The sequence below is a fragment of the Vicugna pacos genome, chromosome 4, assembly GCF_048564905.1.
Source record: "Vicugna pacos chromosome 4, VicPac4, whole genome shotgun sequence".
In the NCBI taxonomy this organism is placed as follows: Eukaryota; Metazoa; Chordata; class Mammalia; order Artiodactyla; family Camelidae; genus Vicugna; species Vicugna pacos.
Window position 1 is genome coordinate 38,191,888 of NC_132990.1, and position 12,990 is coordinate 38,204,877.

General features: G+C 36.5%; 1 protein-coding gene across 23 annotated transcripts in view; it reads right to left on the reverse strand.

The window, feature by feature from the left end:
- Window positions 1–12,990, reverse strand: part of TRPM3 (transient receptor potential cation channel subfamily M member 3) — an 846,268-nt gene that overhangs the window by 204,560 nt on the left and 628,718 nt on the right. For 21 of the 23 annotated variants that reach the window (XR_012072024.1, XR_012072026.1, XR_012072025.1 and 18 more), the window contains one exon: window positions 5,711–5,885. Coding sequence is in view for 6 of the 23 variants with exons in the window: in XM_031677181.2 (XP_031533041.1) it covers window positions 5,711–5,885 (175 nt within the window). In the remaining 17 variants the exon portion in view is untranslated. Of the gene's footprint in view, window positions 1–5,706; window positions 5,886–12,990 lie in introns of those variants that run through there. The other 2 variants (XM_072959581.1, XM_031677182.2) reach the window with 1 other exon arrangement.

Below are 12,990 nucleotides of genomic sequence, written 5' to 3' on the forward strand. Positions count from 1 at the left end.
ATTCTGTCTCCTGTTGCTCTCCAGGTGATTCTCAGGCATGCTGGAATGTGATAAGCATATGTTTATTTTGAATGTTTTCTATACAACAAATGGCTGAGAGCTAGCTACGGCAAATCTCAGAGTAACACACCAATTGATACATTCGAAGCCTTCACTTGGCATTGACGGACTACCTAGTTACGGGCAGTGGTTCCCCCAAAAGGCTTTCTTTATCGTAGTGGATTACGCAGCTCTGTGCTTCTCTCATGTTTGCTGTTTATGTTCAGAGCCACACTTTCCCAATTTGGAGTCGAGCAATTCTAAAGCAAATTTAATCCATATAGAGAACTGATTGGCCAATTTAGATCAGTAAGATTTTCACTGGCACTTTCCTCCATGAACTCTAGATAATTTTTTTTTTTAAGTCAATGCTTCATTCTCCCCCTGCGGACACACACGGAGGGCTCAAACAGCAAACTCGAAACAAAAAAATATTTCATTTTGTACTTTCCTAAATAAATGAAGCTACTCTAGCTTTGTGGAAGTTGGATACAATGATACAAATATCCATATAACTATATAATTATATATTCCACAGAGAGAAAAATTGCAGTAATACTCCCTTGATGAAACTCTCCATCTGCGCCAACCTATGCCACTTTCTGCCTTTTAGAACTCAGTCACTAACATCTAACTGAAAATTATTTTTCATTATATTGGTTCAAACGAGGTTGTAAATCTCAAGGAAATTCTTGCCTTCAAAAAACAAGCATTCAAAAAATATTTGGTGCCTCATTTATCTGAAAAATGATGCTATCAGTCCTACCTTTAAGATTTTCACTGAAAATTTTAAACACACACACACATATACACACTATTATTTATATATATATAAATAATTATAGGCATTAGTATATGTATTTAATGTAATTTTATATTTATATATAATTAGATATCTGTACTCATGCCTATGTTAGAGAGCTCCATTTAATCTCCAAAGTCCTTAACGGTGCCACATCTTACTCGTCCCCTAAAAGTTGCATGCATACAGTAGGCACTCAATAAACGTTAACTTGGAAAACAGCTTACAAAAATAACACTTTTTATAAAGCCACCAACCAATATTCTTTGTCTGCACAAGATGTTTCCAACTTTTCTTACTTTCCTTCTGAGAAGATTACAAAACAGAATCAAGTTTTGACATGCTTTCTGTAGAAAATTCTCGAAAAGAGACAAGGCAAGCTGAAATTAACAAAAAATTAAAATGGACACTTGAAGTTGGCGTGCTTGCTACATGTTTCCTTCTTTCTTACTTGACATTCCAATTATGTCTAAATCACACTAGAATACAAACTATCAAGATCGATTAATTCCTTTTGGCAGATCTTACAGAGACGAATGACAGACCTGTGATGTCCTTAAGCTTTCAGTGGAAATCTGAGCAGCAGAAGGAAACAGTGGCCACTGCACAGAATGATGTGCCCTAGGGAATACAGACTACACCTGGGGTTCTCAACTGACTGGCTTTCTGGTGACTTTCTCCCGTCTTTGGCCATTTTGATGTGTATTTGGAAAGAGACAAACTTTTGCCACATCTCTGCCAGGATAGTTATATAATTTGAAGCCATGCAACATATTTTTCCTTTTGCATTTCTATTTTGTGTTCCATTGCCTTTACTTCAGCTGCTCCAAAAATGTAGGGACCCTATTTAGCTCCCTTTAACCAGGAAAATCAGATTTTTGGAATACATTATTTACCCACTATCCTCGAGAGCAAGCCATTGCTCAATTTTCTTCACAATATCCAATACAAAATTCCACTGGTGCCTAAGGATGTTAAGTCTATTGGTGCTTGCTCCATTGATAATTTTCCAAAAGTTATAAGTACTTAAAACTTTCAAGACTTTCTGCTACTGCAAGTTCTGCTTCTTGCCAAGAGTATCTAAACATGGCAAATCCAGATGATTACTTTGGGGACAAACATGTCAAAATAAACATAAGTTCAATAATACAATTTGGATGAATGAGGGGCACTATCTCAGGACACACATTCATTCACATGCCATCTTCACACTGACACTTCATCTGTGAAGTACTTGCTCACTGACTGATAAGTGAGGGTCCAGACCACATTCCTCTGTGATCTGAGACTTAGGTTGACAATTATCCAGCAAAGTGATCTCTGACTTCAACTTCAGGCACCTACAGCCAGGAATGTGTTTCTGACTATAGGTGATGCTGGTTATCTTGGTTAGTCAGCATAGCAAAAAGTGTAATTCTAGTATCTGAAAAACAAGGTAATTGAATCTAATGCTATTTGGATAGTATTAATCTGTTTACATTTGCAGTGTTTAGTCATTCATGATTCAGAAATAAAATCTGGTAATATTTCTGAAGCAATGAAATTTAGGGAAACTGACTTGTGACTCATTCTAAACTATGACAGATGACAAACAGAAAATCCAACATATCAACAAGGAAAAAAACAAAGTTAGACCTTTTTTTTTGTATTATATGCCACAGAGTAGAGACAAGGAGAAAAGACAAAAATAAGAATCTAGTTGCAACTGTCTCTAGATTATCCAAACTCATTTGCACTGGGAGATACAGTCTGTCTTTTTTTACCTCACACAATCTCATCTACAAAAGTTAATCAGTTTTTCCAATCATAATTTGCCTTCAAAGTGATTCCCTTCCAAATTCATGTTCTTGGAAGGTAGTTAATAACAGGGAATTTAAAGACAAAATATAAGTTCACGAAAATTAAAATATAAAGTGTGTAAATTTGATTCACTCCTTTAGGATTACAAAATGAAAAGCTTTATAGCTGAAGATCAAAATTTATAGTTCTTGGGCCTATATTACTTAACAACCTGTAAGTGAACTTAAAATTTTAAAAATCATGTTTAAGTTACCAAGTAACTGAAAAATAAAAATCAGTGATTTCAAATCCCAATTCAGGTTTCATAAACAGGGTATGTATGTTTCCTATGTTTAATATTATATGTACAATCACACACCCTTATTTATATAGGTTTGTTTATATGAATATACAGTTTTGCATTTATATTTATTTGTAGTGAAACATGTCTCAACTATGTTGGATTTCTGTTGGAAATCTAAGAAGAAACCCTTCTTGGTGCATGATGTTGAGGTGGGCCAATTTTTTTGCATATAAGAAAGCACATGATAGCAAAATAATGTTCTTTGGAAATGATTTTTTAAATTGGCCACACATGTGACTGGATAATTTCTTATCAAGCTAAATAAACATGATTCATTCTGGCAGTTTTTCAGACGGCACACAGAAACAGTCTGAATGCATTTTATCATGATAAATTTATAACTGCTTTCCTAAAACACAGCATACTTTTATCAGAACATTATATATATATTTATATTTTGACTGGCAAATGTAATGCTTCTTTTTAGTCTTCTATATTCTTAATAACCATTTCTAAATGTTTTTGAAGATTCTTTAAAGTTTTAATTTTAATAATTCCCCAAATATGAAATTATATCTTAATTCTCCATCTTCACTTTAGTTACATGCATGAAAAGGCATGGTATTTCTGATTCAATTTTAGAGTTGAAGTATAGTGGTCTGACATGGGGAAGGAAAAGATTCCATGTGATGGACATCGGTTTACAACTAGAAATGCACTGATTTAATCTTTTTGGAATATACAGAATAATAAAAATATTAAATTACAATGCAAAGAGGAAGCTGAGGGCAGCTAACATTCACCTATATATTTAAAAGACAGTATCACTGAAGTACCATATAGAAACACCAGGGCACATACCACAAAACACACTTTAGTGAATTTTTATAATGCATAAGAAATGACCTGGGCTATGTAGCCTTGGGAAAGCACTTGGTTTCTCTGTGTACCTGTCCACAAATAAGATATAGAGTCCTACCCAGCTCTAAAGTGTATAACATGTCTCCTATACTAAAACAGAGTCAGGAAAAGCAACTTGCCAGAGATTTTCACATTTTTCAAGGTACCTAACCCAAACTAATGACAAAAAACAAGTACTAGGTCAAGACTTCCAGTGTTGTAAAGACCTGGAAACCTGAAATGTCGAGGTTTCTCAAAAGGAAACGTGGATTCTGAATGCAAACTTGCGTCTACTTTGTAAGAACACAATAAAATAATTACAAGCGCTAGGAAGAAAAGAAAAAGCCAAAGCTAAAAACTTAACATGCTCTAACTTATTTCTGAACAAAGGACAAATTGCTCTATTTAAATCAACAAGAACTGTGGTTAAATTTTTGATAAAAGCAAAGCACAGTGGAGGATCTTAAACTCTGGTTGGTAATAGACAGGGGGGCATTTAGGCAAATGTTCTCTTTTTAGTTTGTTAACTATAAAATGGACTGATAGTCACTATCAAAGAAGACGATAACAGTAATTTAATTAAATTTGCCAGTAAGCAGACTCCAACTCCATGCTTACAAAAGTTAGCTTTTGTTTCTTTTAACATCAAAAGCTTGAAGGGGGCCTGAAGTCACTGTCAGTGTTTGCAACATGAAGTGGGGGGGGGGAGCCTGTGCTTCCGATTTTCCTCCTTTCACACTTTTAGGTTGGTGTACTAACCAGGACACGTGTTGTTTTAACGGTTCACCTGGACCGCGGGGCTGCTGGCGAAGATAAGAGGAGGAATGGGGAGAGAAGTGTTATTGAGCTGCCTTGCAGAGTCTCTCTTAGTCAGGCCAGGTGACAAGAGAGGTGAGGAAGGCATGTCCCGAAGTAGGCAAGCTCACCTGTCATTACCATTATGATAATTATACGCTTGTCTACTTACAAGATTTATGATGAGCTCTTTAAGGGTAGGAACAGCTTGTTATTCTTTCCACACCTCAGTGCATGGTACCCGGTAGACACCATGTATGTATAAAAGGGTGAATAAAAGACCTCCATCTCCTTTGGTACTTCCTTCTCCCACAACTTTCATGTGTGAGGAGAGTGATTAGTTTAGGAAGTTCCTTAGTTAAAACTTCAGTGGCTCCCTTGAATCTTCCTCCTTAAACTCATTCACACCTTTGGATCAATTACTTTGATCTCATAATCCGCACGAGGGCCTGCATTTCATGATTCACAGAGGGGGCCTCAGATTGGAGGGTTGGGCACTTCGGACTGTTGAAAGCAGCATTTGGGGGCTCACAGACCAAGAAAAGTGCCTGAGGTGTTCAGGAGCAGTTATACAGGACCAGGGTGGTTACCCATATAGAACATCTACTTCCCAAGCCCATCCTAAGGGATCTGACAGGACAGGCCACAGATGTTTTTGTAAACATTTAGCATTTATAAACACATGGCAGCCTGGGGAAACCGGTGTTTTGGAGATCAATCTGGAAGCTGCACATTCCAGCTTCTCTGAGTTAACTAACCTGCACTATGTGGTCCAGGTTAGTTGTCCTTTGTGTGTGAAAACCCAATTCCTGCTTCTCCATAGTGGGAGGAGGAAAAGAGAGGGCGAGAACGAAGAGAAGAGAGAGGAGGCCACACCCTGGGACCTCCATTCCCCTAGTTCTCTATCATTAGCGTGGACTAGTGTAGCTTTCATGGAATTTCCCACATCATAGGATATTTCGAATATGTTCCCCTGCTCTCTCCCACCTCCCTCCCATGCCAATCAGTTAATCAACTCACACCCTCTCTTCCAAGCTTGGAACACAGGCTTAGCCCTCACAGATCAACTCTGGGGCCAGACAATTACCTACCCGCCTTCTTCAGAATATTTATGCCCAAATGCCAGGATGTCGGATGCTCGTCCACTCCCATCACAGACAACGACCGGCACGGGAGGGGTGTCTCTAAGGTACTCCAGGACAATTGAGATCACGTTGGGTCCTCCTTCCACGATGAGCGCCACCACCGGAACACCTTGACCGATTCCTGCATTTAAAAAGGAAAAGAAAACGAAAAAAAAGAGAAAAGAACACAAAGCCAGCAAACCAAAGAAACAAAAAGAGAAACAAAAAGCACAAACTAAAATTACTGAGCACAGGGGAAATAACAACATATGAAGGGATAACATACGGAGTGGGAATTTACAGAAACCCTTTGGCAGAATTTCCCCCCAGAGAGTTTGTTCAATTTTGCCCTCTCCCCACAATTCTCAGGGTGCTGGGGTCAGTTAAGGCACTGATGACCCTACTTCACAGGGGAGGCAGAGAGAGAGGAGGGTGAGAAAGGAATTAGTTAGTAGATGAAGCACTGGATCAGCAGGCAAAAGATTAGAATCTAAACGTGATCTTAGGCAAGTCTCATATGGATCCAATGGTTCAGTTTCCTATATGAAAAGTGGAAAGTTAAAAAAAAAAGCCACCTTCCTGAAGACATCAGAGTGCTAAGAAAATGCCTAAGTGTTTCTTTTTATGAAAGACTGTCAAAATCAACTCGGGGTATAGTTTAACTTGTTAAATCAACTACTGGCTAAACCGGGGGTGGGGGGTGCTCTCTTTCTGACCATTGGTGATTAGCTTGATTATTGATTCTTAACAGTCATAATAAATTACCCAGGAGACATGACATCTATCATCTACCATTACTGTGTCCTTCACTAGTGAGCCAGTTGCCAGGCAACTGATGGGTAAATATTTGCTGAATTCAGTTGAATTAAGGGACTTCAAGCTATTTATGCTGAGCCATAGACATTGCTGTTTGCAAATAAAAAAACTGCTCTAACATCAGCACTTACGTATGTTCAACCTAACATAGTAAAGAGAAGTACTAAAAACAAATGTCTGTGAGAGACACAATGAGAAAGAAATTAGTTTTCAAGTGACATCTCAAGTATCGTCATTGTTCACTGAGTAGCTTCCTGTTGCTCAGTTTGGTGCCACATTGTATTTTCTCACTCTGTCTTCTTAGAATAGTTAGGAAATTGGGCAGTGTCATAAAAATGATATGATTTTGTAGGGTACACAGAGCACTTATCTTAAAAAAAGAAAGATTCTGTACCACTTCTCTAAATATGAACTAAAAAAAGCCCTTAGTCACCCCCGTCCACCCTCTTCCCTCCTCTGCTATGGTTTTTATTTTTTATCAAGAAACTACTTCCCTATGAGAAATGATAGTTTGGGGTTTGATTTCTTGCTCCACTAAGAGATTTTATTAGACTGTGTGACCTGTTTTACTTCTAAAGTCTAAGTACATCAGTCTCTTAGGGCCTTATCTCTTCTAAGTCAGTGTTTTTCACGGTTTTTCATTTGAAAAGAATGGCCCAAAAAGCCAGTTACACACACACACACACACACACAGAGTGCTGTTTTAAATCTACATTTTAAAAATGTAAGAAAATGACAATTGTTGATGCAAGAAGCCAAGATTTCTTTTTGTTGCCCAGAAGGAACTGGGAGAGAGAGATGACCTGTATTCCCATCAGAGTTTCTGGGTTAGGGAGTTTTTGAGAATTACTCCTTCAGATCCAAGGAGAGGGAAGTCAAAGGTCATGCTCTCCAACTTTGACCCAGAAGCCCTAATGACTCAGACAAAAGGCCACTTTAAAGCTCTGTTTGGGTGTCTATAAAGGAGACACCTTCTTCATTGCTGTTGATTATCAGGATTAAGTAAGTCCCTATTGAAAGGCACTTTGAAGATTAAGGGCTAACTTGAAATGTTAATACAGCACATTTTTCTTTCAGAGGAGAATTTTCTGACATAAAAATACCCACCACTATATGGATTTAATGTGCCTTAGAAAAGGCACAATAAAAGTTGTTTTATAATTTATTTATGTTTAAGGTTATTTTATAAGGTATTTCCTAAAGTATTGTGCTATTTAGTTTTCCCCTTTGCTTTTCTTTAACACATGCTCCCCTATTGTTTCATATCCAGGGACAATACACTATACCTACTGGTTTATACCAAATGATAATATTTAGACTATTTCTAGGATCTTCTTCTAAGAGAGGCCTTGGCCTAATTCTGATTCTTGAGTACTGATTCTATCAGTGGATCTTTACTTCAACTCACAGACCAACTGTGATCCACTCATGAAGGAAGAAGTCATAGAATGGACCTGCTAGAATGTTCCAGTGATCTAGAGTCTACCAGACAATAGGCAAGATGGCTAGAAACTCTCCTTTCTTTGAGAGGAAATGTAAGTCCAAAGAACCAGTTTTCATAGGAAGATTTGAAAGCAGTAAACTGTCAGTTGATTTTCTGTCAATGTATTTGTCAATAAATCAAGTTGTTGTAACTTCTAGAAATATAGAAGCATTTAGATGGTCAGATTTCCTATATTTGGAATGAAGCTGTAATCAACTAAAATGATGAAAACAACTATATTGATTAGGGTATATATATTCCAGGGCTAAAAACTAGATGAAGCAAAGTATCAAAATATCTATTTTTTCATAAATTGAATATATCCAATATATCTATGCCTCTGAATTCTCTCCCATTTCTGTTAGTGATAATACATAGAAATTTGTTCCATAGACAATAAAAACCCTTATAGCCTAAAACAAAAGCATTTTTGACTTTCTTAGTTATGGATAGTAGAGAATCAGGCCACTATGCCTAAAAAATAAGCTTTGTATAAATTAAATTTGCCAATTTATGGTAACATTAAGCCTTTTTGTCAACACACACATACAAACATATTGCCTTTGTTTCTGAGAAAAAAAAGATATCAAATAATCAGTAATGACTTAAAGCAATGATTCTTAGCCTGTTTTTTGGACACAAGGATCTTTGAATACTTTTGAGAATCTGAAGAAAGCTAATGACCATTTTTCCAGAAAAATAAATGCACATTGAACAGTCAGAAAAATGTTTTGTGCAATTTCAAGATTTCATGGATCCTTGAAGCCTATTCATAAGAAACTTGCTCATGGACATTTATGAAACCCCACCCTAAATTACGCACATTGATATACAGTTGGTCCTGTGTGCATGTGGGTTCCACATCCATGAATTCAACCAACTGTGGATTAAAAATTGAAAAAAATTCCAGAAATTTCTAAAAAGTGAAACTTGAATTTGCCAGGCACTGGCAACTATTTACCGAGCAGTTATATTATATTAGGCATTATAAGTAATCTAGAGATGATTTAAAGTATATGGGAGGATATGCATAGGTTACATGCAAATCTCCATCATTTTATATAAGGGACTTGAGCATCTGCAATTTTGGTATTCATGGGGGGCAGGGCTGGAACCAATCCCCCAAGGATACTGAGGGACCACTCTATACGCAAAGAGTATCAGCTTGTGTTTTTTTATGAAGCTCACTGAGGCCTTTGAAATAAGTTCTAGAAAGATTTTATTCAAACAAAATTCAATGTCTAGGGAAACTATATCACATCATTACTACCAAGTTATATTGATTGGCTAAACTTTCCAGGGGGAAGCACTGTCTATAGGATCTCTCTCCTCCCATCCTTCATTCCTCTCTCTCTCTTCCTTAATTTTCTTTATTTCTTCTGTTCACATTTTCTTTTCTAAATTACATTTTGGACATAGGATATTTAAAAAAATCTCTAGAGAAATTCACAAATTTACCAATTAGAACTGTTGCATATATGACTTCATTAGTAAAGAAAAAGTTTTTTAAAATATCAAGAATGGGATATATATTTTTAAGTGAAATAAAGAAAACATGTTGGGAATTTACTACAGATTCGGCTGGATTCTTAGGGAACACTGGATCTTTATGTACACAAAAAACTTAATATAAATTCCTTTGATGAGCCTCACAAATATACAACTTGCTCAGCTGAAACTACAGACTGTTTACAAAAAATAGTTTAAATTTATAGTTTTAAAAAATATAACCTCTATTATTACTAAAATTTTTTTCTTTTTATCTAGATCCCTCAACTTTTTGGTGAATATTTATTCTTTTGGTTTTGGGGAAAGTAGATAAATTCTTCAGTTGATTATAGTAATTTTTTTTTTCTACCACAACCAAAAACTTCTTAAGAGATTTCCATTAGAATTTAATTTTGGAGCAACATAGAGTTGCTTAAGCAGGAGGAGGTAAGATATTTGCCACAATCTTTGGCAATTTTGGAACTGGAAGCATTATCACCTACAAAAATGTGGGCTTGAGTAATAGATTTAGCACATACATTCTATAGGATTCCAGGTTGACCTCAAGCTTTCAAATTATAAACTGAACCCCAAATACTTATTCTCTGCAGAAGATAACCTCTCAGACTTCCGTTCCATTTTGTTGTGACTGCCATGTAGTTCAGCCTGGGCTCCCAATAATTCAAAAATTGTCAAAATTGGCTTAAACAAAGACTAGGTTGGGTGTTGTGAAGAAGGGAGGTGGCAGGGATAGAGAAATGTCTTAAAATTCCAAAAGACCCTTTTTCCCACCTCTCCGTCTCTTAGTACTGATATAGACTACAATCTATGATCAGTTCAGACACATGTAAAAATATTTGGTAGTTTTTAGTGAAATGCCTGGATAACTCAGAATTTTGATCAAACTAAATTAATACTTCGGTTTCATGTCAACAATACTGTATGTGACCAAAAATGCCAACAGGCCTAAGGAATAACTTATTTATTGTTGGAAAATAGTTCATATTTACAAGGAGATGGAGCATAGAAGACTGATAACTAGCTAAATCTTAATGACCAAAGCCACAGATCATGTGATTATTATAGTATATGTCATTCAGAAAGGAGACATCAAATTTTACATGAGAGATGACTTCTTAAAGATCTTGAACAGTTCAAGACCGAGTCTGTCAGTGATGGGTAAACATTTCTGTTTGCCAGCTAAGGCTGTTTAGCAATAACATGAACAGTTAACTCACTGGCCTTGCCAGTTCTGGGATTATGTGATTCTTGATGATTTAGTAGTGCGTTTGGAGAATTTGTATGCTTTGAAAGTATAAATATAATGAGACTTTATCACTATCATTTATGTTGCACAATTTTAAATTTACATTATTAAAATTTGCATACTGTTTAAAATCTTTGAACATGTCCCCTTTATCCAACTTCTTACATGAATAGTCTGATCTTTGATTCAATGATTGACTCTACCAAGAGATATACTGGTCACTGTCTCCTATACTTGGACTATAATGGGGCCATAAAAACTCAGTAACCCACTAAGATCTTGTATTTTACAAACAAACTTTACACAGACTTGGGGGGCATTAGCAATTACTGTAGTGATGGGAGGAGAAGCTATTTGTCTCACTTTAATGGGCACCTGTTATTGCCTACTTGAGAAATAATGGCTGAAGCTTGCACAATACCATAGCTTTTTGCAAACAGTTTTAGAATTAGATTCTTGCTTCCTTTAATGCATCTCTTCTGTGGTCTGGAAATTGTGGGATAGATTTATGAAAATTAAATAAAGCTGGTAATCAGCTGTGTTTAACTGACAACACTCAATACTATTCTTGTTTATTAAGTTTAAGGTGCTTCATACAATTAGGAAGATTTCTGGCACATGAATATTCAGGTACAAATGTAAAATATCACTGTACAGAAAAAGAATATTTTACTACGCTTCCCTCCCCACCCATGATTGGAAATCTTTCAGTTATTAAGGAACAGAGTGAGCCCAAGAAAATATCTAGGGATGACATAACAAAAAAATGCATCTCATTTTATCTAGAATGTCCCTTCAGTCTTCTATGGAAGCAGACATTTTAGGTATTTACTTCATGTTTTGGAGATAGAATGCATGATCTATTCAAGACAACAGAACTATAACTGGAATGTGTCTGACCTTCTTCGGAAAAGGGTAATAAACCTATTTATGTTTTAGTGAATCCTGATGATATACTCAATTGGTAAATGCCAAACCCAGTTCAAACCAATTACAAATGTTATTATTATCACACTTTTTTTTGCCACTATAATTTTGCACCTAAATTGATGCTTAGGAAAACATTTGAAATAAAAAATACTGCACAAACTATTAAGCAGTCAAAATAAAACCACATGTAAGTAGATGCTTCACTTTTAGACCCTTATGTTTCTCTAGTGAGAAAGAAATTCCTTAAAAGAGGGCTGGGGTCTTTCCCTGCAGCACAAATTTCCAACCCACTGTAAGACTAAGCAGGGGTAAAAATAATGTTTTTTGTTTAATGTCTTTGTTTAATTGTTTTTTGTTTAAATTGTTTAAATGTCTTTTTCTGCCATCACCAATCTCTATGGCAGCTCCCTTGTTGATGTTTAACTTAATGGATCCCCTCCATATACAATCTTTCCATATTTAAAGCAAATATCAGTATTCCAGAATAAACATACATGTATGTTTTATCTTGGCATTTAAAATCTCAGCAAATTTGGCTCGAGATATGAGGTTGTCAAGACAGTAAAGATAGAGAGTTTGAATTAATGGAAACACCTCTCTGAGACAGTGATAAAAGACTGAACACTGATGGTGCATACCATTTCTTATCTTGGGGATTAAAAATGTAAAATCTATTGAATTAATATGGCTAATCCCCTTTTTTTGTCTCCAATTTTTTTTTCTGCTGTTGAACCAATATATTTTGTGCATTACTGATGCTGTAGGTATTTTCTTAGGAATCCTGTACTAGCGCCTGCCAGATGGTTTTCATTTTGGACACTGCCATCTTGCTTTGCTTCTCTGTGTAGCAACGGAAGGCCAAAGGTGTGGATAAGTGAATTGAATAGGAAATCTTGAAAGCCAACCAAAGAGGTAACTGTGGCATGTGTACTGGACATACCCATCATGTCCTCTCTATCCACATTCCCCTATCAGAGAGCTGAATTGTCTGCAGCACAGAAGGGGAGCCTTACTTGGCATCTTTCAAAGCTAGTTGGTATAGAGGTAGAGTCCAGACTTGGAGTGGGCCAGATTTGCCTTTCTGGAACTGGAGTGAACACCCTGAACCCAAGGTGAGTAACAGGGAGGGGCTGGGTGGGCATGAGTATTTGGGGAGTAAAGCCTCTGTTAGTGGTGGTGCTGACAGGACCATGTGAGGGCGAACACAAGCAAAGAAGCCTGTATGCAGGAAGAAAAGAAGGGAGCAGAGGGCATCACAGAGGA